This window comes from Leucopleurus acutus (assembly GCF_964270905.1).
Source record: "Leucopleurus acutus genome assembly, chromosome: 6".
Lineage (NCBI taxonomy): Eukaryota > Metazoa > Chordata > Mammalia > Artiodactyla > Delphinidae > Leucopleurus > Leucopleurus acutus.
In genome coordinates, this window is record NC_139149.1 from 67686019 (window position 1) to 67713704 (window position 27686).

Below are 27686 nucleotides of genomic sequence, written 5' to 3' on the forward strand. Positions count from 1 at the left end.
ACGAAGCATTCTGTAGCGGGGTGGAGTGCGCCTGAGGAAACACATCCCAGACACCACCTGGGGTTAGTCTTTCTGAGCCCTTCACATCTCTAATTCTCATCATTGTCATGGAGCCCAACAGTCCCAAAAAGATACAGTTTGCTGTGCCTTTATGCCAGAGTCAGATTGCACCTGAAGCAGCTGAACAGGTAAGTGGAACTGGGTGGGGACCAGCTCCTGTATGTAAGTAATACAGACGTATATTCTTGTTATTAATTGAAAGCTTCTCCACCTCTTGAATTTGCCTAACTTTGTGACTTCCCAGGACATATGAACGAGAAATAATTTCGTTTCTACATGCACTTGTATTTGAGTTGCACTGGGGGAACTACTGGCTAAAATGCAGCATTTCATGTGATACAAATTAGCACCCATTAAGGAAAAATGGTTATATTAGCAGTTTAGATTGGGATCCAAAAATCTGTTTGCTTTTGCTTATTAAAATAACAGGTTCAACATTTAGAGAAACTTCAAGTTTTTTTTTCAAAATTAGCAAGCTTTTATTTTATTATTTATAATAACATTATTTATTTATTATTATTCATTTAACAATGAAAGCATTAAATCTTGGAATAATTTCAGATTACAGGCTTAATGTTTCATTTTAATGTTTTCATTGTGTATCCAAAGCAGTAATTATATGTAATATATTATAGGATCACAGATATATGTATAATTTAAGAAACATTTTATTCAGGTATTAAAAATGGTATTTTAACACAACCTGGATTTTCCCCAAGTTTAATATGTCTATATATCTTTAGTTCTATCTCTCTCCCTCTCTCATGTGAGATTGGTTTACTGTATCACCTTTCATATTCAGGTTACTTAGACTCTTGATTCAATGGAACCACTCAAAAGATCATTTGTGGTAAAATTACAACAGTGAGGAGGCAAAAACAAATTTATGGGGTCTGCTACCTAATTCATTAATTTCTTAAACCCTAAATTATTCCTGAATCCTCTCCCAAATATTATATACAAAGTCTTAAAAGTAATTATTGAATCTGAGACTCTCAACTTCCTAGGATGTTTTGATAATCTGAAGTAGATTCACCCAAACTCAAGCCAGATAAATACAACCTTGAACATGTATCTATGTTGAATGGGGCATTGGTTCTATCCTGGACAAGATATCATTGTTTAAAATTTATTCACTATCCTACTGATTTGGGAATTTACTTATATATTTAAAAAAATCAAGGATACATTAGAAATTCTAATCATAATATGTTCCTGTAACTCCTAAAATAAGGAGAAAAACCCCCACACCAAACCTATTAGTTTTAAGTGAATTATATACTTTTGTAAGATCCATATTCATTCTTTCTGTGTTAATTTGTTCTAAATAATACTATAGAAAATAAGAAAAGTTTATAATATTAATTGAAGTTAAGAACGTATGCTGTTAAATTTAACCTGCTGGAAATTTGAGTTTTCTAAGCTTCTCTTACCCCATTTAGAAATAAGTGTAATGGATCTCGAAAGCTTCATCAATTTATGAGGCTCCAAGAGAGCCACTAAAATAAGCAAGTCATCCCTGTACCTTCACTGCATATTAGTATTCAGTGGTATCATTTGGTTACATACAACTATTTCTTTTCTGTGGAAATGCAGCTTTTTGATCAAAGAAGGTGATATTAATATCTGACAGTTCTGGCTTTCTATTATTCAAAATAAAATTAGCGAGCGCCTACTGTGTGCCCCCCAGAAATTTGCTCTTTATGTTGGGAAAAGATGAGGATGGGACAGCCTTGCAAGCTGTAGAGTAACCTGGAACAGAGTCTGACAGTCTCTGACCTTAGCTGGGCCTTTGTTGTTCACAGATCAGGAAAAGAAGACCTACACCAGCATCACTTGTGATTCTCAATGAACATAACCCCCCAGGTAAAGAAGCATGATGTCTTATGTACTGATGTGACAGAATAGAATTGTTTGAGGAACATCAAAGAGCATGCCATTGCCAACAGATTTCAATTCGGGATTTCAGTTAGCAATAATCTAATAAGCTAGTCTATACGATGGATCATAAACAAAATCAGAAATAGATATTATGAAAACTGTCTCAGTCAACTGCCTGCTTTTCCTCTAGAATGACTTACTGGTGACGATATGCTATGAAATGTTTTGTTAGCAATCACTGTCATGTGTTCAGGTGTTTGCATAGAATCTGGTTCAGTGCTTATTAATGAGCCTGGTAGAAAGTTGTTTAATTAGGTTTCATAGCTCAAATTGCAGCCCTGGAGATGCTTATATCTTTACAGAGTTGTTTTTTAATCAAAGGTTATCATGGGGTGGGCAATGAGCCAGCATTGGCTACAGCTTTGATGCTGATGTAATCTCTGAATAATGCAATTGACAAGTAACCAGATCAATTTTCAGCACTGCCCATTTGGGAGCCATTCTGAAGAGCTGCATCCATTTGTTGAGGTTTTATTCTCCATTTCCCGTATAAAGTAAAGCTGCATTATTATTCCTGATAAAGGACTATGATCTGCAACACACAAGCATTATGTACTTATTGAATGGGGGTGATTTTAATTTCACATTTAAGCTCTGTTTCTAGAAATACAAGTAAGACAGCGAAGGTCACGGCACTAATTTGTATCCAGGCAGGACTTGTTGTTGGATTTTTTGCAGGTATAAACAATAAAGGTGGCTAAAAAGAGTTTAGTGGAAACATAGTAAGTGTAATTACAGATTGTAGGGAATGATTCGTTTTAAGAACACTGGGGCAAAACAGTCTTTGACTTTTTCAGATTCCTTTCTAATTAGAGAAACATATATAAGAAAGTAAAATTCTAATAGCATATTAGTCATGGAGCCCAAATACAGAAAGATGTTCAGTTGTTGGGAAACAAATAGGCAAATTTATTCCTGCTGAAAACAAAGAATTATAATTTGATGCTGTATCTTTAAAGTGCTATAGCATTTTAAAATCATTTTCAAATATATTATTTCACTTAATAAATATAACTTATATTTGGTTGAATAAGAGATGCAACTGGTAAGAGGTGCAAATAAATAGAAGTAAATAAACATAATAATGAAATCTTTTCATATTGGAGGTAATTTTAGAGCAATTTTCCATCACAGCCTTTTGCTCATAGTGGCAGACTTCTCCACAGTGTCCTAGAACTTACCTCTCTATGCTAACCTTGAAAAGTGCTGCCCAAAGATATAACAAGAAGAACAGAATCTTCATAATTTCATCTGTACTAAATACTTCTTTCCTATCCAACAATTCTTTATGTTTCAAATATTATCTGAACATTCTCTATCAAACAAAACGAATAACAGCAACAACAAAAAAACTTAATTGTTAAATGACCTTGTTAAAGCAATTGTTGCTTTTAGCCCTCAAAAGCAATGTGTTCTTTGACAAATAAAAATCGGGTGCAGCTTTAAATCCTGGTAAATAAACAAATCTCTTCAATTTATTGAAATTGCCCAGGACACATATGAGTATTCTTGGAATCACCTATCATTAATGCTCTTTAAAATTCAAATCCCTGAAAATCTTTCTTGTCAATTAATGAAGCAAAGAAAATTAAATTTTCCATTACAGAGACATAATTAACAAACCTTTCCAATTCATATGATAAGATCAGTATATTGTAATCATTGTTAAATGAATTAGACATGGCTTACTTAAAAAAAATCTTTTCAGGAGTTTGCAGAAATAGTCTGTTATAAAAGAATATTTGAAAGAATGATTTAATTTTAGATGAGAAATAAAGGAAATAGAAAGATATTTCAACATGTAAATCCAGATTGTTTGCTAGTTCATCTTTGCCTGTGTAAACATATAGATGAGGTGGGCACCTGATTGGTAAGATTCCAGGGGCAACAAAATGTCACATCAGTCCCTTTCTAACCAACAGCCTAGAATTCTCAGCAGTAGAAACACGAGGGAAACAGTTACATAACCTGTTAAGGATATATCCTCCGGCATAGATTAATCAATTTAATTCAAAATAATGGGACACAAGACTAAAAATGTTAAATTGAAGGCATCATACCTGAAAAAGTTTAAAAGCAAAGGGTGTGTCTTTATGGTGGAGAGGGCAGAAACAATGTTTGCTTCTTGGAATGACTCTAAACAGCCAATGGCAGTAAAAAGGTTCTAGAAGCCAGAGATGCAGGGGTAGAGGTGCACCAAAGACAAATTTCGTCTTTTTCAAATGTTTTCTAGGGCTACCAGTTTGACCTTGTAGCAAACTGCTTATCTTTCAGAATTTTTAATCTTCTGAGTAAGTGCCTATTTATGATAACCTCTCTGAGGTTATACAGTAAGAGTCTCATTGTCTCGTCTTGTACTATTTGCTTTTACTCTTGTACAATATGTAGTTAACTGGTTTGGTTTCTATATTTTTATTTAAAGGGATGACTATATATAAATCTTCTCTATTTAGAAGTAAATGGCAATGTCACTTTCTGCAATTTATTTCATCACATTTCTAGATTTACTTAAACATTACTTGTATTTACAACAGTAGGCTTATGAGAAGACTGTATATTTATTTGGCTACCAGTATTAGAAACCTAGAATTGGGAAAGAACTTCAGAAACTACCTAATCTAACCACAGTTCTTCATGAAGGATACAGAAATCGACCCAAGTCCCTGAGACTTGCTCCATTTTGTATATATCAGAGAAGAATCCATAGTTACAACTAGTTTTCAATATAAGATCAAATAATTTTACAAGTTAGAAAAGTTTCTTATGAAAAACTTGAGTGATGCCCCACTTTATTCTAAAATAACTCTTCATTTACTCTTGTCAATAAAAGTTCATGTACTCACCTTTTTTAAAAAAATATTTATTTATTTATTTACTTACTTACTTATTTGTTCGTCTGCACTTGTGGGCTTGTGGGATCTCAGTTCCCCAAGGATTGAACCCAGGCCACGGCAGTGAAAGCCCAGAATCCTAACCACTAGGTCACCAGGGAACTCCCTACTCACCTTTTTAAATACATAAGGCAATTCTTCATTACCTTCTTTTCTGGATTGAATATTCCCAGCACCCAATAAGGGCCTTAATGAGCTCTATCCAAATTCTCCTTGTCTCTAGGCCTTTGGAGCCTAGAGCTGGACACAGTCTTCCAGTAAAAAGCCAGATTAGAACAGGCCTTCTGAATATTAAAGTTTGTGGCATCCATTCTTTTCCACTTGCTGTTAGGCAGAGACAATATGGTTACAACTAAGTTTAATGGACCTGATGCCTATTGAACATGAGCGAACTGTAAAAGGCCAGGAGCTTACTGAAGATTTGGATAAGTACACAGGAGTTCTGGCATCATTTAGAAGTTTGTTGTACATCTAATAAGTGGGACCAGACATATAATGTAAAATGGGGGATATTTATTGAACTTCCTATCACAGCCAAATTTGGGGAAGACTGACTTTCTCTTCAACACTTTTCGCTCCAAATATTCTTAGAAATGAGGAATAAAAATAAAGCATTTTCTCACATGGGCCATGTTCCTAAAAATTACTTAATAATGAGACATATGAATTCAATATCTCACCATCTCCTTTCAATCTTGAGAGTAAGTCTAGTTAGTAAAGAGAACGGGGATTTCCAGTTGATTGGGCTATTTGTCTCCACACACTGAAAAGGAAGCCACAGTCCGTTCTGGAAGTAGCATGTGACTTTCTAAATGAGGCTTGCATTTTAGGAATTTGACAGTAAGTTGACTAATAAGATTTTCAAGGCTCTGTATTTAAAATCCTGAGACACTGGATGACACAGAATATTGCTGGACTCAGACTGAGTGTTCAAAGCACAGAGGCTCCAGAAATTTTCAGTGATGTGAGGTTTTGCAGGGTCATCAAGTTAAAGTGGACATTTATTTCTAGTGTTAGGGCATTCATATGCAAACAGTCTCTCTTCATGGAGACCCTGTATTTTACAAAATGAGTGACTGGTAGGCAATGGGCACCCTGAGTACAAGTTCCAGGAATCTCACTGAGGATTTTCCTGGGATTCTTAAGGATGGGTAAGACATCATCAGTCCCACACCTGGAGGGGCCTGTCACCCGCAGGGACCTCCAATCAAATGTGTTCAAGTAAAAGCTGTACTGGACCTATAGTCCATACAGTTTTGTTTCATTCTTTTTTCTCATCTTCTTTGGGAATGTGGCTGTAATTCATTCTGATCTACAATTGTCGTTGATTGTTCAGCATTTATTTTGCCTTCTGAACATTAATGACAGTACAAAAGAAAGAAAGGTCCAGTGTTTGAAGACTCTTCAAGGTTTAACTGGTATGAATTTCTGTCAGAAAAGCCTATTTTTTTCTCCTCAGCATTTATTTCTATAAGTTATGGAATGCCAAACCATGCTGAATGAGTTAAAGATAAGTAATGCAGGGACTTTCCTGGTGGTCCAGTGGTTAAGACTCTGAGCTCCCAATGCAGGGGGGACAGACTCCATCCCTAGTCGGGGAACTAAGATCTCACATGCTGCACAGCGCAGCCAAAAAAAAAAAAATTTCAAAGATAAGTGATGCATGTGGCTTTCAGAGGTTCGTGTACTGTACAACGGATTGACTTATTTTCCTATAACTATTCAGTCTGTGCAGCCAAATAGCCCCATCAATAGGAATAATTGTGAGCCAAAGATGAGGTTCCAGTTCTTAGTCATGCCAAAGTTTGCTATACCATAAGTGTTCAAAGGACTAGTGTAATCTTCAAACTGAATGGAAGAAAAATGAAAGGGCAAATTATAAAACTATGAAATAGTGCTGTTTTATTTCAGCAAGATTACTACTTTTGCTCATTTTGAGCAATAGCATATACTGCTCATCTTTTACACTGAGTTTAATAAGAAATAGCTTAGTGAAATATGAATTATGGTAGGTTCAATTCACTTCCTTTTTCTTGGTCTCTGTTTTCCTACTTGTGGGGATTATAGCAGGTGAAAATAACCCTAAGGTACTTCTGCATAATGTTGAAAGGCAGTGTTTGTAGTAGGTAAAGCACTGCCTTTGGAGTAAGACTTGGGTTTGAATCCCAGCTTTGCCGGTTTCTGGTAGTGAGACATTGGGTGTGCAGTTGACCTCTGTGGGCTCAGTTTCTCCCTTTTTAAAAGAGGACATCGAGGTATAAGAAAATGCATAGCACAGTGTCTGCAACCAAATAGATACTGAAGACATGCAATCCCCCTGTGTCATTATATCCATGCTGAGTTCTCCTAAAACCTGCATTTCCTTTTTTTTTTTTTTGCGGTATGCGGACCTCTCACTGTTGTGGCCTCTCCCGTTGCGGAGCACAGGCTCCGGATGCGCAGGTTCAGCGGCCATGGCTCACAGGAGGCCCAGCCAGCACGAACCCGTGTCCCCTGCATCGGCAGGTGGACTCTCAACCACTGCGCCACCAGGGAAGCCCTAAAACCTGCATTTCTTATCAGAAGATGGCCCAGCTCTTTTCCCATCCTGACTGCATTAGGCGGTGTCAAACAGTGTCCCCATGAGGCATTGGTTCTTGACAAGAGAAAAGATGTACCATAACTCCTAATTCATCAGGATAAGAATACACAATTATGGAATTGTTATGGATCTTATACTGTGGTATTTGTTCAACTGACCATGTCTGGTTTACAAACATAATTTTCATGAAATATGAGTCCTTGGGAATATTTTAAAAATAAGCATGCTACTGATGTCTATAAAGTTATGAAAAATATATTGCAAGTAAGAGATCTTTGTGAAAAATTTGTATCCAATCAAAAATGCAATTCATGGGAATTCCCTGGTGGTTCAGTGGTTAGGACTCTGTGCTTTCACTGCTGAGGGCCCGGGTTCGATGCCTAATCAGGGAACTGAGATCCTGCAAACCACTTGGTGCAATCAAAAAAAAGGAAAAAAATGCAAGTCATATCCTAATAGTATGTGGAAAGAAAGAAGATTGACTACGGAGTATAAAAATCCTTTAGTGATATCTATTAAACTCTCATTTGATTGCTCACATTTGATTCCACTCCATTTGCTCTCACTTCCTTCCATACACCATTCCTGTGCTATATTCTGGGTAAGCTTTCTTCCTTTGGTTCCTCCTTTTGGTTCCTTTGCCAACTCTTAAGACAGCCTAGACTGACTCACTTGTGTAAATCAATCTCCATGTTTTCCAATTAATCTTATTTAAATTGCAACCTGAGACTCATTTAAATCTCAAAACTTTCCCCTAACTAATCTGATTCATTGTTTGGCTTTGTTATTCCAATACTCTCCTCTCACCTGCAACTCTTGAAGGTATTTATTGATTTATACATTCAATTCAATTAAGTATTTACTGAGTCCTTATTCTAAATCCTCGAGGAACATGTGGACTAGGTAACAGAGAATAATACATCTGGATGAACCAGGATACAATTGTAATAACAGAAATTCCAACAGCTCAGACCACAGTAAGATTAATTCTGGCCAAGACATAGAGGCATTTATTTATCATGCTCACTATTCTATGAAACATTTGTAAAACTTGTCTTGATCTTTTGGCTTTAAGCTTTTATGAATTGGCATCAGAGCTAAAATGTTATTATTTATTCCAAACTAGTAGCATAGATATAGCTACTCAAAACTAGTAGCATATCTAGTAGATATTAGATGCCCATGGTCTATTAAATTTAAGTGGATAAAAAAATATATTCTCAAATCCAATGGCAATCTATTAAACTTTTCTGGGCACTTATTCTGGCTAAGGCACAGTGTTAGCTACTCTAGGGGATAAAATAAGTAAGTCACCATCCCTGACCTCATGGAGAAACCTACCTGAGGCATAATTTGACACATGTATATATATTGGTAGTAAGATCAACAACATGTGGCCAAATACAAAATATATTTCAATTCAGTGCAGAAATGTTTACCATAGGATGTTTTGGGTGATTAGGTTATAATGTTGTAAAATACAGTACAGAGACTAGATGCTTGATAAATGGCAACTCTCATTTTGGAGAGGCCGGCATGTACTACTTAGGAATAGAGGTGTTGGAATCACTCAGGCTTGAATCTGGCTCTCAGATGGCTGCTTACTGCCTGTGTTACCCCAAAAAAGTGGCTCATCCTTTTAAGGCCCATTAAAAGTGGGGAAGCTGGGTTCACGAGGCTCTGAAAAGCTTTTTTTTTCCCAACACTATCAGATTTCACTCAATATAAAATATATTCATTAGAAATAAGGCTATTCTGCATCCACTGAATAAACAGATGCACATTTTTGTGTCTACATAATAGTACACATGGACAGCACTGTAATCAGCTGTTCTGGGGGCTTAAGAGCACATTCAATTTCAAATTTAAGCTAGAAAAAGTTTCTAACAGCTCTTTCTAATTGTTTCTGTTTCATAATCATATTCAAGGAGAACAGTAAATTACCAAACCTCTAACAAAAAATCTAACCAAGCTATGTAGTTAATAGAGAAGCGTTATTTATGTATTTATTTTAGAATTGCTCAGGAACAAGCTTTCAAGCTTTGGGATTTTCTATCCTTTCTTCCACCATTTCTATTCATGACTTTGACCAAGTAGTGATCTGATGCTTTTCCAGCAATACCAGACACAATTTGGTAGCAGAACTTACCAGGGGCTAAAGCTGAAATGTCCGCACAGGGTCCAGGCAGGGGACATAGATGCCTGCCTGGGCTCCGTGTAGGATGCTGTGAAGGGTACCGTGGTCTATTGGAGGATGCAAGCTCCATTCAAGGCTGTCAAACTAAACAGATAACACTACAAAGAAAGAAAAAAACACTGTAAGGGACGGAGGCACCTAAGTGGTAAGATTTTAGAGGTGCTGGAAAATATCTCCCTAAATCCGTTTCCATACTACCTGAAATTCTACCTTTTGAAGTTGTTGTTAATATTGTTACTATATTCTATCTTTTGAAACACCAGTACTGTGACCAGATGTAACATATTGTCCTGGCAAGTAGTCTACCTGGAGCTCAGAAAGCCTGAGGTGGAGAGAAAGGAAGGTCCTGGAGCAAATGTCCCAGCTGCAAGGGTTAGGGCCCTCCGAATTCATCTCTTCCCTCCCAGTCTGTTTGCTGTTATTGCCTTCTCCATACTCGTCCCCTTCATATCTTCCTTAGCATTTCAGGGGCCCCTGAACGTGCTGGGAAATTTTAAATCTATATCTATGAGTCTTTTCTGTGTTATGGAAAGAAGATTATCTTTGAATTTAACGCAATGATTTTGTATCATTTAGGGTAATTTGATATAGTAATTATAGCGCTTAACAAGGCTATTTGTGAAATAAGTTGCCAAAACCTGCATCATCAAAGGGAGATATCTTGACAGTCTGGTTAGAATACAATTACAGTGCAACCTTGGCAATAATGCTGAGAAAAAAGTACTGTGAGAACTAAGAAAAGCTAGGAAATTTGTAATCTTTCTGGGTTTGTTGTTGTTGTTGTTTCATTCTCTGGGAGCAATTTTCCTTCATTACGGGAAACAATTTTCATAATCACACTCTTTACATATAAATACATATTGACCTGCTCATAAAAATAGAACTGAGTGCACAAAATGGAAGAATGAGAACAACAGTTATTTTGGAATCCAATTTTTAGAATAATTTGCCTCAATGTAACATCAGTTTATGCTTTTTTTCCTTGTCTGTTGAAGAACATACTATTAGAACACATATACACAATAGATATTTCCATGCACAAACACATGTACACATGCTTATATAAGCCAAATACACAACTGTGTGTAAAAATATCACAGGCTATTTATCCATATAATAAAATCCACTTGCACTAAGTGACCTGATTTTAAAAAGGCTAGCACCTACCAAAATAATCTAGAAAAGCTTCATGAATTCAGGTTACAAATGGAATAAAGCTAATAGTTATTATTTAAATTTCTAACCCTTTGAAATTGAAACCAATAAATCAAAAACTAATCACATTTGAAAACCCATGAATAAAAAACATTGAAATTACTGGCATAGATTCAAATGGTGAGATTTGTTAAATTATTTTTTTAAATCAGAAGAATATTTAAAAAAATAAGTTACGTTTATTGAATATTAGTTATTTTAAGACTATTCTCTCATTTTGGAGGTTTCCTGTGCCCATTTTCATAATTCATGAATACAGGGAGAAGTATTTTAATTAGAAACAGAAAGTGAGCTCCTCCAACTATCACCTGAAAATCAATGTCTAACTGAAATGTGTCCCCTAAATTGAAATCAACATTTAAACTTTTGACCTCAACATTTCTGTTAATGGTATCTCCATTCCTCTAATTGCTGAACCACACAACCTTGGAATCAGCTCTAACCCCTCTCTCTCCCTTGCCCCTTGAACCTATCAATGGCTCTTCTGCTGATTCTTCTGTACAGGTTGAATCTATCTCACTATATTTTTATTTTCTCTGCTCAGTCTAGGCACTTATAGCTTTATTCCAAAAGAATACAGTAACTTCCAAACTGCTTTTCCATTGCTTTAACACTGGGAGGTGGTTTTGTGTAGAGTTAAGAGCCCTAATTTCAGAATCAATGAACATGGCATGCCTTAGAATCAAATCATGGCATGACTGAATATCTGAGTCTTAGTTTCCAATTCTGTGAAGCGCGGATCATGGCAATTCCAACACTGGTCGTGTTGCTGGAGTGAAGCAAGATGATGTATGCTAGCAACGCGACTGATGGGAGATTTATTCTTTCCCCATCCTAATCTGTGTGAAAGGGTTTTGGCAGACAATTATATAATGGGTGATTGGCTAGGCGAGCTTTACTTTTCCAAATGGATTTGTTATGATCTCTACTTTGTATACTATAATATAATTTACTTGTCCTAGTTTTTAATTAGCCATAGCTAAGAAGAAGAGTAAGGCACGTAAACTTGTCTTATGATGAGCTCATTAGGTTTCATCATAATGTGCACATTATTCCTACTTCTTGCTTTAAGTAAGTCAATCGACAGATGAATGGATAAAGAAGTTGTGGCACATATATACAAGGGACTATTACTCAGCCATAAAAAGAAACGAAATTGTGTTATTTGTAGTGAGGTAGATGGACCTAGAGTCTCATACAGAGTGAAGTAAGTCAGAAAGAGAAAAACAAATACTGTATGCTAACACATATATATGGAATCTAAAAAAAAAAAAAGAAAAAAAGGTTCTGAAGAACCTAGGGGCAGGACAGGAATAAAGATGCAGACGTAGAGAATGGACTTGAGGACACGGGGAGGGGGAAGGGTAAGCTGGGATGAAGTGAGAGAGTGGCATGGACATATATACACTACTAAATGTAAAATAGATAGCTAGTGGGAAGCAGCCACATAGCACAGGATCAGCTCGGTGCTTTGTGACCACCTAGAGGGGTGGGATAGGGAGGGTGGGAGGGAGATACAAGAGGGAGGAGATATGGGGATATATGTATCTGTATAGCTGATTCACTTTGCTATACAGCAGAAACTAACACACCATTGTAAAGCAATTATACTCCAATAAAGATGTTTAAAAATAATAAATAAGTCAGTCATTTCCACCATAGTCTATGGAGTCTTTATTACACAAATTGTTGATAACTGTACTAAAGTTGAGATTTAAAAAATGAACAGAAGAAAGGAAAATAGTTGTGTTAGATTATGGCTGGCACTGCAGCTTTATATCTATTTCCTTCTTTATTTTTGGTGGAGGGCTTGAAGGCTGAACAGGAACTTTGTTCATTTGCCATAGGTACCTTCCTATTGAAAATGGGCAGCGATTTCCGATTAAGCAGGACAGACTCAGACTAGATTTGCTTTCCAAAGCACTCTAAGGATTATCCACTCTCCCTTCATGGATCCTAAATACAGCCCACCTGCCCCCAACGATTAAAATGCTTTCAAGAAATAATGCCAGAGACCCACTCACCAACACATTTCAGTGAAGTAAAATGTCATGAATGATTGAGCTAAAATGTCTCATCTCAAATTCTACCACAGGTCATTTTACTTTGTGAATAGCCCAGAATTCCTGCTTTACTTAGCCAATGAAGGGCACCTTTTTACTCAGTCTTGGAGACAGCTGAAGATATTTTCATACCCTAATTCTGCAGTCCACTGACATCATTAGAATCAAGGCAAACACCAGCTGTAATGTTTGTATGGACAGTTACAGTATAAGGGACATATGTAAAATACATTTTGAAGTACATTTAGGACCTAAAAGACAAAATTACCTCTAAGCTACAAATAAAATAATTTTTAAAAACCATATAAGCTCAAAGGCAAGTTTAAAGAGGTTGATAGTAATGTATCTCACCTTTGGTAGTTTTCTAATTTGCAAACCTATTTCACTTATAACATATATATCCTCAGCAACTCTGTGAGATGAGTATTATAACCTCCATTTTAGAAAAAGCGTGATAGATGAGCTGCTCAATGTCAAAGAAGCTAGTACATTAGTGGGTCTGAAATTTAAACTCACATTGTCTATCCAAGGTCAGTGTGCTTTCCACTACATTAATAACACTTTTCTCTCTACAAATAAGCAACATCATACCCTTACTATTTTATTTCTGTCTTCCTCATGGAAGCAATTATAAGCAAGTTCTTCATTGTAGCTTGGCCAAGTGAGATTCTGTTTGATATGACACCAGAATGTACTTCTTTCCATTCCAACGTGAGTTTGTTTTAGAGTGGTAATTCTACACCTTTTTTTTCTTTTCTTGGATAATTTATTAGATAAGAGGACTTCAGAGTTGTTAATACTAGATTTTTTATTATATAAGCAAAAAATCAGATTACCAAACAGAAATATAAATCTTACCCATTATTCCATTCTTAGAGTTAGACCTCTTTATTTATGCATGTGTCCATTTGCCTATTTATCTGTACTTATTAAGAAAACTAATTGTCTTAACTTAAAACATTAGTTGGAGGGCCAATGGTTTACATTTGGATCCTAGTTGACCAAGAACATGACCAATTTGTACATATACTGGGATGTCGTCTTCCCTTCCCATCAACTGTAGTTCGTATCCTCCTAGACTCAAATCAAACCCCCCTTCTTATATGAAACCTTCATTGACCACTCCAGCTGGAAGACTTTATTCCAGAAGTAACAAGTCACTGGATCCATTAACTCATTTGTTCCCTGCTCCCACTGATTGTTGATGACTTTCTGTCACCTAGTAATGCCCTGAAAAAATGAATTATAGAATAATTTTTTTTTTTGGCTGTGTCGGGTCTTAGTTGTGGCATGCAGGATCTTTTGTTGCAGTGCACGGGCTCTTCGTTGCAGCATGCAGGCTTCTCTCTAGTTGTGGAACGTGGGCTCCAGAGTGTGTGGGCTCTGTAGTTGTAGCTTGGGGGCTCAGTAGTTGTGGTGCATGGGCTTAGTTGCCCCAAGGCATGTGGGATCTTAGTTCCCCGACCAGGGATCGAATCTGCGTCCCCTGCATTGGAAGGCGGATTCTTAACCACTGGACCACCAGGGAAGTCCGAGAATTAATAAATTTTGATGTGAGTCAGGAGAAAAAAGATTGGGTCACAAGGCCCTTCCATGTGTATCAGGCTTTAGTTAAGTATTCTCTGGGTATCAGGGCTGCGGAAAAGGGCTCCGAGGATCTGGGAGAATGACTGGAAAGATGCCTTACTATGGAGGGAAAATAGAGACCATTTAAAACTAACCTGATTATTTCACAAATTTTATCCCCATCCTAACATCTCACAAGTACCTACAAATGATGACTCACTGGATTGTCATGAGTTCTTACATTAAATATTTATGGAAATAACTTAAAGTGGCCTTTGCTCTGTAACACACAACATGAACAAAATTCTTGGAATCATCTCAGCAAGGATACATTTTAGTAGTAGAGGACTTGAGCTAGTTGTGTTGTTTTCGTATAGACATGCTTTGAATTAAACACCGCAGGCAACTGGTGACTGTGGATACATAGGCAATTTTGCATAATGATGATTTTGGGATTTCTTATGTTTTACAGGACAATTTAAAGCCTGAGTATGTTTTGCCTAATGACTAATTTTATTCTTTGGTTGTCTTTAAATTATTTGAACCTGATTTTAAAATGTCAGTAAAATGGTAATGGTGGAAAAGTAAATATATAATCAATTTGTCTGCTTTCTTAGAAAAATATAGGGGTTCAAGAGTTCAATTCAATACCATCAAACAGCAGCAGTCTTTATGCACTGAATGAACGGCCAGATACTTTCCTTCTATGCTAACATATGTGACCAGATGAATAGGGGCTAGGTCTTCTTTTCATTTTCTTTGAATAGTGAAATAAATTTTTACCTGGTAATTTTCCTTCCACTATTTTCTTTTCTTTAGCAATAAGCTATCAGGGAAGAGTTAGTAACCCACAGTCAATTCTGGAAAGCAAACAGTTCATTACTTACCAAAAGCATTTAAAATTATACAACTTCACTGAAAAATCCATTTGATTGGTTTGCAAGATTTGTACGTAAGTGAAACTTAATGACTGCACGAAAAATAATTTTAGAGTGGACCTTGCACCTTATTCTTCCTTTCCCTCACTTTTTACACAAAGAAACCATAGAAACAAATTACTTTTGGCCCCAGTGAATTATTTGCAAACATATCTGTATTTAGCTTCACATTACAGCATTCCAGCTGCTTTATTATTTTCTGACTGAGTCAGATAAAATTTGTGTTTTACGTATTCCTGTTATCTGGGTACGTATTAACATGTCTATCATTATGGGCTACTGCTGGTATATCATGCCAAAATAAGCTCATTACAGGCATCAGCTCAATTTCCTCATTTCTAACTTAGTTTGACATTCTTCTTGGCAAATTTTCCAGACATACCACAATCCATTTTCTGTTGAGATTTTTTTTCTCTTTTAATATTAAATTTTTCTGTGTAGCAGCTAGAAAATGAGGAATCGACCTCATTTGTTTTTTAAGCTATAGACTTAACATTTCACTGCCGTGAAAAATCTGAAAGGCTTTAACATCAAACTCCTTATGAGAAAACAGCTTTCTTAGATATAAAGTAAACTTGAAACTTTGACACAAAATAAATCGAGAAGAAATAGAATATGACTTCCTACTCCAAATCTTACATGCTAAAGAAACAAACATACAAATATGCAAACCGAAACAAAACAAGACAAAATAATAAACACTTAAAACATCATTTGTATGTAAGTCATCAGATTTATGTTTTTATTAATAATGTAATTATTATGTAAAAATTAATGATTCCTTGCTTTTAAAGTATAGTACGTAGATTTTGCTTTTTATTAATGACTTTGGTTCAATGTTTTGATGAAGAAAAAAGTTACTAAGGTAAAAAAAGCACCAAAATGATATTTCAAAGAACTAAAAACTAAAATATTTGTTTTTTAATAGTTTATTAATGTGCTTCATGACCTAGACTGATTTACATGCTTTAAACACTCCAAATCCAAATTACAAATATAGAAATATTCATACTAATTGCCACCAAACATTTGGTAGCTGGAAGCATATACGAAAAAAAGTCTGTTTATAAGCTCACTCTGAGTATCTGTACATAACCCCAAAATATGCCATCAATCATCTTACTGGACAGGACTGATCTGTATTTTGTCCTATGGGACAAAAATAGTAAGGAGCTTCCTTTGGAGAGAAGGGTGGTGGTTAATAACATTGTGACAAGTATCAATACATCAGAATGAAAAAGAAGTACGTAAATTGTCAACATTTTAAACTACTGTGATAAAGTCCTCTGTAATTTGTGCTTATATTTGAGATGTATGCTACATATTCTTGCCTCATCTTTTCCAAACAGTACTCTTGTATTTCACTGCATTGGCTCCTCTCTGTTCCTTATGGAATAATACTTAGATCCCTTAGCCTGATATACAAGATCCTTGACAGTCTGGGTTGAACCAAATTCTCCAACTCTACTTTATTCCTAGGCCTGAACCTGTGTCTCTGACAAGATTGGCTACTTGTTCTCTAACAATTTCCACCTTAAATCTTGGAATAGAAAATTTTTTCCTGGGCTTCCCTGGTGGTGCAATGGTTAAGAATCCGCCTGCCAATATAGGGGACACGGGTTCGAGCCCTGGTCCTGGAAAATCCCACATGCCGCAGAGCAACTAAGCCCGTGCGCCACAACTACTGAGCCTGCACTCTAGAGCTCGTGAGCCACAACTACTGAGCCCATGTGCCACAACTACTGAAGCCCGCATGCCTAGAGCTCGTGCTCTGCAACAAGAGAAGCCACTGCAATGAGAAGCCTGCACACCACAACGAAGAGTAGCCCCCACTCACCGCAACTAGAGAAAGCCCACAAGCAGCAACAAAGACCCAACACAACCAAAAATAAATAAATAAATTTATAAAAAAAAAAAAAAGAAAATTTTTTCCTACTTAGAATGCCCTCACCACTACTTTATTTTACTAAATACTTATGCTTTTTAAGATGCTCAGATTTATCTCATTTCATTCATTTCTGGACATGGACATTTATCAAAAATATAGCTTCTAGCAGCTCAGAGCTGAAAAAATACTACTAAGTAGAGTTCAGTTAGGTAGTAGTGTAAATTCACAACTTTCCTATATTCTACTACAGCTGGACATTCAGTCTGTGACATCTCCAACCTAATAAACTCAAGTCAACCTCTATGATTTTTGTTGAATTGCCACTTTTTTTTTTCTGAAACTAAACCTTATCATTTGGACTTGATAAAAGAGTAATTAATCATTGAAAAAAGGAATGCTCAATAGCCACCCTAATTTCCACTGAAACCATCCTCTTCCATTAATTTTGTTTGAAAGGATTATTTTTGACAAGCAAAGGAAAGATGCAGTAAAATGGGTAAAAGCCATGATATTGGTTCTATTTTGGTCTCAACTCTATGCAGGATTACTTCCTCTAGGGCTCCCAGTTGATGATTAGTCAGATTCCACTTGACCATTTCCAGTGATAGGTTTGGCTCTTTTTGAAGCATCATGGTTATGATTGGACAGCTCTATTTGTTAGAAAGTTATGCCTTATATCTAGTTGGAATATCCTTCTTGAATCTTTCAACTACTGATCTTGGTACGTTCTTCTAAAGGATTTCAGAAAAAGTGTAATACTTCTTCCAACTGAGAACACGTCATATGTTTGGGGACAGGCATCTCGTTTACCCTCAGTTCTCTCTTGACTAAAATTTTCAGTTACATTTATCTTTTTTAAATTGAAATATAGTTGATTTACAATATTGTGTTAGTTTCAGGTGTACAGCAAAGTGATTCAGTTACATATATTTTTTTTTCAGATTCTTTTCCAATATAGGTTATTACAAGATATTGAATATTGTCCCCTGTGCTATACAGTAAATCCTTATTGCTTATCTATTTTAGTATAGTAGTTTCTATCTGTTAATCCTATACTCACATTTATCTTTATGATTGTGATATGGTTTTCAGAAATCTCACCATTTTGCTCCCTAGTGATACTCATATTTTTTAGCATAGTACCCAAATTTCACTCATTTAACTGTTAGTTACTGAACATCGACTACAGGCCAGTGCCATATATATATCTAAAAAACGCGAGGATCCGCAATAAAAGGTGATGGGGTTTGTGGTAGCAGAAATATAGGATACTTTAGAAGCACACAGAACACATAGCCCAGTCAATAATGGCTTAATGGAGGAAGGATGTTTGTGCTGAAACCTGAAGGAAAAAGCAGGGGAGACTATTCAAGACAGAGGGGAAAACAGGGACAAAGTCTCAGAAGCAGGGTAAGGCACTGCAGACTCAAGGAAGTGAGAGGAGTCCAGTATGATGCAGTGTGGAATGGCATCGGGTAGGGGTGGAGATTAGGCAGGCACCATGTTGGGGAGCATCATAAACATTTTAAAGGAGTTATGATTAGGACCCACCAAATGGTTTTAGGCAGGAGAGCTCACATGCTCAGATTTTATTCTGAAATGGTCCCTGTGGCTGCAGATAAAAAATGGATAGGAGGCAGAAGGTCTGAGTGCATGGGAAGTCAGTGTACCTGATTAATTGGATGGCAGAGGGGGAGATGGTAATAACAAAGAAGTTTGAGTTATGGCTATAGATGCTGGAGCCTTTCCTAAAAACACAGTGCACATTTGGAGGGGAGTGGGGAAAGGTGATGAGTTCAGAATGGAACACATTACTTTGGATACAGTGGATAAAAGAGACAGCTCTCATTCAAATTCCATATGAAATATTCATAACATTCCTGGAAGTAATGCCTCAATAATGGAGCCACTAGTATTAAAAACCAATTTTCTAGAGCCCTTTAAGAGTAAACACAATGTTCTTATAAAAAGGAAATGTTTACTTAGTAATTATTACCTTAATAATGTTGGCAATATATCTACTTTAGGCTCAGTATAACTACCTGAAAAACAATAATTGCTCTTAATCATTAAAGGTCTCCAATTAAACACATACATTATTAGCCAAGCAATTCTGCTCAGCTACTCACATCTACTTATCTGCTGAGTCACTAACCTGCTGCCAGACAATCTGGGGCGTGGGTGTTATCCTCGGTCTGACGACTGTCTCGTATGCATGGGTTCCAAGGAATAGCTAATCCTAAACTGTATGGCCTCAGTTCAACACATCTATTTAAATTCAAAGTCCAACTGGAGCAAAATCTTAAATTCTTCTTTGATGAATTATATATACTTCTCATTTTCAATATTTAGCAAATGAGCATGTGTGGCTGAACAAGTTTTCTAAGTATGGATCTTGGAAGTTTTTAAGATTTATAAAGTTAGATGCAGCAAATTGTTTCAATCTGTAAGTGTATTTGTTATTCGCCATATAACTACACGTAATTTCTGTCATTTCTGTTATTTATGCCATTATTTTCTTTTTTTTTTTAGAGGATTATTTTTTTGACTATTTATTTATGGCTATGCTGGGTCTGTTGCTGTGTGCAGGCTTTCTCTAGTTGTGGCGAGCAGGGGCTACTCTTCGTTGTGGTGCACTGGTTTTTCTTTGTTGTGGAGCATGGGTTCTAGGTGTGCGGGCTCTGTAGTTGTAGCATGGGGGCTCAGTAGTTGTGGCTCATGGGCTCTAGAGCACAGGCTCAGTAGTTGTGGCACACAGGCTTAGTTGCTCTGCAGCATGTGGGATCTTCAGACCAGGGCTCAAACCCGTGTCCCCTGCATTGGCAGGCAGATTCTTAACCACTGCGCCACCAGGGAAGTCCCTATGCCATTATTTTCAAGTCTCAAACAAATGCCTGACTATACTATCTACTTTGTCATTCTCTTGTTCTCAGTCCTTTCCACCTCAATCTTAGAAAAACTGTATTCTAGAAGTATGGTATAATCAAAAGGTATAACCTTTGGAACCAGAAAGACCTAGGCCTGAATCCCAACTCTGCCACTTATTAGTTCTGTGACTTTAAGCAAGTCACCCATCCTCTTTGAGCTTCAGTTTGCTCACATACAAAATGTAACTAATAGTATCTACTTCACTGTTTTAAAGATGAAAATAATGAATGAAAATGTCCTACATTATAGCATCTCAGAGCCAATAACAGCAATAGTAAAATATTAATATTTTGGAAATTGTTGAAGCAAAGAGTTATGTGCTCTTTTCCCTCCTCAACTGGAAATCTTGCCAATCTAGCCATTGTACTTATTGGTTATCTCTGATGGTCATTTTATTGATTTGGGGAGGAAGTGTCCCCAAAGACCACTGGTTAAAATTTAGGTACTGGCAATTTAAAAATCACTGAAAGGAAGTCTGGCCTAATACCTGCTTTATTGCCTAAGATTTTACTAAACAAAATAAAAACAATGGTATTTGGAAGTAAGGCTTTGGTTATGAAAGATTAAAGACATTTACTTTGATCTTCACTGGAACATTCTGAAGACTTAAAAAACATTGTCTTTCAGTTCCTTAGCTAGAAAATAAGGATTAGATGAGAGAGACTAAAAGTGGATTTCAAGTTAATCAGATGGTCTAGAGCATTGCCGGAACAAGACGACTTAAAAAAAAAAAAAAAAAAAAAAAGGTGGTGCTTTGGCCAGTTTGTCTACGTCTGCTGGTGATGCCCATTGGTTCTCAGGACTGAAGGATAAATATTATTGTTGAATGTGGTTACAGTTTTGAACAAAATTGCATGGACAAATTTAAAAATCATCTTTAAAATTTCCTGGCATTCTTTCCGTCTAATCTTTTCTTTTATTAACAGCGGCCTTGAGTTTTAAGTAGTTTCCTCTTATAAGGCAGATGTGTTGAAACATGCACATGGAGCCATGTGCCATTATGAGTGAAACACAAAGAAGTTGAAACCCAACCCTACACTTGAGGCATTACTGAGATATCTGAGGTATTACAATAAAGCAATAAGCTTAACGTTTTGAGCAATGATCAAAGTGAAAACCGTGGGCTGAAGAAACACTGCAGTATCAGGATGTGAACGGGTTAAGCTGGCTTCTCACTGCTGGTTAATGGTTTTCAGAGTACTTATCATGGTGGTCTTCCAAACGAGGAACTGGTCTTCCAAATGAGGAATTTCCTTGTCTACAAGGAACACTGGTTAGGTGGTTGCCTATATTACTGTGTTCCATCTATAGAAATGGTTTGCTTTTTGTTACCTTATTTATGTGGTAGCAACATGGGAAAAATTAAAACAAACAAATACACAAAAAAGCCCCACAATAACCTGTGTACTGGAAGTCAGGAAATCTGGATTTTTATTTCCAGCCTGCCATGATTTGGCTATATGGAAGGGTTAATCACCTCATGTCTTTGAGTGTCATTTTCTGTATCTATGAAATGAAGAGATTTGATGAAATGACATCTTTAATCCTTTCCCTGTATTGAAATTTAACAATTTTTATAGTTATTGTTGGATTTACACACACACAGAGTGTCTATCTACATACATATTCTAACACAATGCATAATTGAATGCTCATGGTATTCCATTATCCTGTGACTGCATATTATGGCTTCTTTATTTAGAAAATACCAGTACCGGTACTACTACTACTAATACCTTAGTTACATTTCCTTTAAAATCCAAATGTCACTTCACACCCAATTAAAATTCCATTCAAAGCCTGAATTTCACAGGAGAGACCACTTAACATAGACCCCCAAATCTGCCTTGTACATAATGCTTTGTATAGAATCCTACGCTTTTGAAAATAATGCCACATTGAGGCATATGATGATGGAAATAAAAGAACCCTAGGGGCTTTTGTCCTGTCTTCCACTAACCAACTAATGTTGGTAAAGCATGTTTCCTTTCTTTTCTCAGTGCCATTTTTTTTCTCCATTAGTCAGTAAACACATATTGCTCTAGGACTATGAATTTTATCTGGACCTATTGAAAAATGTAGGGTTGAAAATTCTAAATGGATTTAGTGTATTTATAAATATTTCAAAATATAAATCAATGTATTTGCATAAATGTCTATAAAATATAGTGTCAGCTAGTTATTTGCAACTCAAAGAATGTAGTTATAAACAGATCATATTTGATGTGAGCTGAGTGCATTATGATATGCTTGATATATATTATGATATAGGATAGGCCCTCCAAGTCAATGCCTATGCCTTTGGTAAAGGCAAATTGGTAAAGAGGGACAAGACTCAATGTTTTTAAAGGACACTTTCATCTCTAACACTTTACAATTACATATGTTCACTGTTTTTAAAAAATGCTTTTATTAAATTCTTGATGGTTTTCAATCAAAAACAACTTAGAAAATGTACTTTTGCGATAAGTTTACCTTTGAAGTTAGTAGAGCAAAGCATAAGGGTTTTGGAGTAAGGTAGATGTGGATTTGTATCTTAGCTTTACCACTCAACAGTTAAGGGATCAAATAAAAGTGACAATAGTTTTCAAACCCAGTTTCTTCCTCTGGAAAATAGTACAGGGCTATTCATCTTATGTGAATATGAGATGAGGGTTAAACGAAATTATACAGTTATTGGGACACGGGAGTTTCTTAATGAAATGTTAGTTTCCTTTCCTTTTCTTTTTTTGTTTTTTTATAAAAATTTTTTTTTAGATTTCACATATGAGAGAAATCATCCAGTATTTGTCTTTCTCTGTCTGACGTATTTCACTTAGTATAATGTCTTCAAGGCCCATCCGTGTTGACCCAAATGGTAGGATTTCTCATTTTTTAATAATAGAATAATAGTCCATTATGTATAATATAATATAAAATATAATATATAATGGAATGAGATATATGTGTGTGTATATATATATATATATATATATATATATATATATATATATATATATATATATCTCCACAACTTCTTTATCCATTCATCCATCAGTGGACACTTCGGTTGTTTCCATGTCTTGGCTATTGTAAACAATGCTGCTATGAACATGGGGGTGCAGATATCTTTTGGAGTTAGTATTTTTATTACCTCTGGATATATTCCCAAAAGTGGGATTGTTGGATCATATGGTAGTCCTATTTTTAATTTTTTGAGGATCCTTCATACTGTTTTTCATAGTACCAATTTACAATACCACCAACAGTGCACAGAAGTCCCCTTTTCTCCACGTCCATGCCAGCATTTGTTATCTCATAGTTTTGATGATGGCCATTCTAACAGGTGTGATGTGATATCTCATTATGATTTTAATTGACATTTCCTTAAAGACCAGTGATATTGAGCATTTTTTTCTTGTACATGTTGGCCTTTTGTATCTTCTTTAGAGAAATGTCTATTCAGGTCCTTAGCCCATTTTTTAATTGGGTTATTTATCTTTTTGCTATTGAGTTGTATGAGTTCTTTACATGTTTTGGATATTAACTCCTTATCAGATATATGGTTTACATTTTTCATTTTAAACAAAATTTGATTGATTTGGCATTTTTAAGGAGATAATATACATATTTGAAGGAGAAACTGATTACTATTTTTATAGCTAAAACATGTTAATAGTCTAGCTTTTTTAACCATAGGCATCATTTAGTCAAAGTATCTAATTTTGTCTTTGTTTCTGATAATTAACTGTAAGAATCTGGGTTTCTGATTATGTGGTCAATTGTACTTCTCCTTTTATTAACTACTTAAAAGTAGTTAGACATCTCTTCAACTTTTGTGTCATTTAGTAGGCTGGGCCCTAAAATATTAAGTTTGTGTGATTCATAGCCAAATTTCCAATTATAAAACTAAAGTTTTAATCTCACTTTCATCCATGATCCAAAAAGAACCTTTGCTTGTCATCACAAATACATGATAGTATATAGTTTACCCATCTTTGAAGAGGTTTAGCCATCTTTGAAGTCTTTGCCAAATACCTGGTAGGCGAACAGATTTTATGTTTCCACTAAAGGTTGATGTTCCAAGTGGACTAACTTCATCTTTAGGTTATTTATTTATGTATTCATTTAGTATGAATTTAGCCATAAATTAATAAGCTGAGTAAGAAAGCTACATTTCTGGGAGCCATATATATACAAATATAGGTACATATCATATGCAAATGTACATGTACATATATGTATATAAATATATGTAATCAAGATATGTCAACACATTCTGGAGTTAATATTTTACATTTTCTGAATACAATCAATAGAATTCTAGTCTATGTCTGTTTCCAATTTGCTTAACATGTTGATAAACATTTCTAGGCATTTGTTTGCTCATACATAAAATGAAGGAGTGTCCTATCTATCCTTGAGGAGATGAGACCAGCATGGGCTTTCAGAGTCAAGGCTAAGTACAAATCATGGTCTGGCTAGGGTTTAGATGCTAGGTGAGTATAAGGATGATACTGGAAGTTTGTTCAACAGAGCAGATTTGAGGTATGACCAATGTCAGAAGAGAAAAGCAAAACCTTTATGCATGTTTGGAATCAAGGATAAAACGTTCAGGTCTGTGTGTGTGCATGCATACATCATCACTCACATTCAGGGGAAGGGAGGATGGAAGTGAAGAAGTTTTATTTGTCAATTATACTTTAATAAAGCTGGGGGGGGGGAGAGAAAAAGGCAACTGAAAAAAAAGAAGAAAGCTGGGGGCCTGGGTGGAGGTTTTCACAAGTCTTAGGTAGACCCCTAAAGTGGAAATTACTCATTGCTTCATTGGAGCACTTCTTAGTGTTCTATTTGGCAAAATACATTCATTCACCTCCATGTATTTAATAGTTTACTATGGAACACGTTGTTTTCCTCGAAACTATCATACTGCAGTCCCTTTGTAGTCTCAAAACACTAAAATTCTAAATTTCTATCTATCATACTGCATATGATATGCAGTATGCATAAAACTATCATAAACTGCACTAAAATTCTAAATTTCTGGGATGTCAACAGAAGAAGAAAAACCATGCTCTTTTGTTTTGCACTGTAAAACAATGTGCTATTTATGTTGATGAATGGTCATTATTCTAAATTAATGTCAGTAAAAGAACATGGTTATAGTTTAAGTTTTTTGAGAATTTATGTCCATTCAGACTAATCAGTTGATTTCCCTCAAATTTTATCTTTGTGATCCTATTTTCTTAAATAGTTAAAGAAAAAAGTGACAACAATGTGAAAAAAATGACTTAACACTATACCTCTTGGCTATAATGATCTATCTAAATCAAGGCAAAATAAAAATATTGAGAATGTTAATTACTGAGCCCAGTTTTTGTATTAGGTGTGCTAGATAAAATAGATTGCAAGGATCTGATTTGTGAGCTTATAATCTAGTTTTAGGAAACAAGACAAGGAAATGAGAACAGTTAATAGAGGAAAGAAAAAACAAAGGAATTACAGTGAGACAGAAGATGATTCATTATTGAATGATGTCAGCAGTAAATGCTCTAAGAGTTCAGAGGAGTGAGAACTCTCAGAAGACTGATGTTTGTAGAACTGACTTTATAGAGGAGCTGGAGTTTCATTACAGACATAGCTTGTGGAAAATCATGGAGGTAGAACATGTGAAGATGAACACTCAGGTCAATTGGATTGGAACTGATGGTTATAGGAGACCAGTGAAAATTTATGTATGTGGAAGCCAGCATGTGGAGGGGCGGGATGAGAAATTCTGAAGTTTACCGGGATTGTATGAGCTAGAGCATGATGTTGATCAAATAAAGCTCAGTCCTGCAGTATGCGGTATGGAACGAGGAATGGCAGGAAGGTCAGCTGGGAGACCAATGGAAGAGTCTAGGAATAAGCGAGAAGGATCTAAACTGAAGGATGGTGAAGTAATGGACTATAAAAGACAAATGTAACACACTGAGAAAAATGAATCAACTGCCTGAACTGACTGCCTGGATGGGTGTGAGATGATGAATCTAAGAGAGTAAAGCAGGACTCCAGGTGTGGGTAGTAGAGGAACTGGGAAATCTGGAGGAAGGAAATAATTTTGTGATCAAAATGTAGTCATAATGTAAAAGTAATGGTTATGTAGCTACTTTATGTTACACAAATTTATATAGTGTATGCGACATGTACATTACTGATACATTGTTATTATATATTATAGTTATAACCATATTTGTGCCATGATAATATGTTTATACACAAAAACCCAACTTCAAAAATAAAACCCAATGATAGACTATTTAAAAATGAGATTCCTTAACAGAGTAGAGGTTTATACCATCATAGATGCAACTCGTATTTTCCTAGGTCTTGCCAGCCTATGGCTATAGATATGATCTTATTTATAACAATTCTTAAATTCCCTTGTGTGGTAGCCATTATCTACTAATGTGCTCCCTCAAGCCCCATGCAAAGTGCTTTCCCCAATCAAATATTTCACCCTTGGGTGAAGCATCACATGTGTAGCACTTCTCAGTATTTTTACTGGGCACAGCTGCTACTACTTTGAGCTGTTTTAACCACCAGGCACATCTTTTTTTTCAGTTTGTAGCCACCCTCAGTCCCGAGCCTCTAGGAGATTCAACGGCACCATTCTTTGTTTAGTCAACAATGTCTCTCTCTTGGTATTAACCTAATAGTGGGCCTCCAAAATACTTGAGAGCAAGTTCATTACAGAGTATGGTAATGTGTCTCTTTCAGGTTTCAGTTACAGCTCCTTTCCCCATTTTTGGATGAGGAGATGAATTCAATGAGATTGAGCAATGTGGCAGATACCATATGACAAATCAATGGCAGACCTGGAATTCGAACTCAGATCAGACTACAAACCCTGTACTCTTAACCACGGAGTTTTTAATAATTATAAGTGTCATGCAGTCTCATCAAACAGCACTGAAATAAGCTCTGGGGATCAGATCCAGAGGTTTATCAAATCAACAAGATGGAAACAGAAATCCCTGTACCAAAACCAAGCTTAGTAACTAATTTGGTAAAGTAGGCACTAATTTCAAAGTAGGCAGTGGCTTACAAGTACATCTCTGTAAGAGCAGCTTAACAATATCAGATATATTAAACAATTGAGATGCTTAAGAAATTAGTTCCCTGAAAATATGAACATGCTGAAACTGGTTTAAACAAGTTAGATTTTTGTTTGACATTTAATATTGAAGATTCATGAGAAACATAATTAGTTCTCAGATTGGAGCATATTACAGACAACTGAAGGAAAGATTAAAAGGACTACAATACCCTATATGTATTTAAATTAAAATAGCATTATTTTTGATTTGATAAATTGTTTTAATGTATTTATAAATATTCATACTGTGAATCTTGATAGGAAAAATCTGAGGTAAGTAGATTATATGTTTTAATTTTCA

The 27686-nt window shown here is 35.8% G+C and overlaps 1 protein-coding gene and 1 long non-coding RNA gene across 4 annotated transcripts in view; one reads left to right on the forward strand and one right to left on the reverse strand.

The window, feature by feature from the left end:
* Window positions 1-27686, reverse strand: part of LOC309963243 — a 244831-nt gene that overhangs the window by 124084 nt on the left and 93061 nt on the right. The gene's annotated exons all lie outside the window — the stretch shown is intronic.
* Window positions 108-27686, forward strand: part of PPP1R1C (protein phosphatase 1 regulatory inhibitor subunit 1C) — a gene marked incomplete at both ends in the record, with an annotated part of 128531 nt that continues 100952 nt past the window's right edge. For 2 of the 3 annotated variants that reach the window (XM_082841525.1, XM_082841526.1), the window contains 2 exons: window positions 108-188; window positions 1866-1926. In XM_082841525.1, coding sequence (XP_082697651.1) covers window positions 108-188; window positions 1866-1926 — 142 coding nt within the window. Of the gene's footprint in view, window positions 189-1844; window positions 1927-27686 lie in introns of all 3 variants that reach the window. The other variant, XM_082841524.1, reaches the window with a different exon arrangement.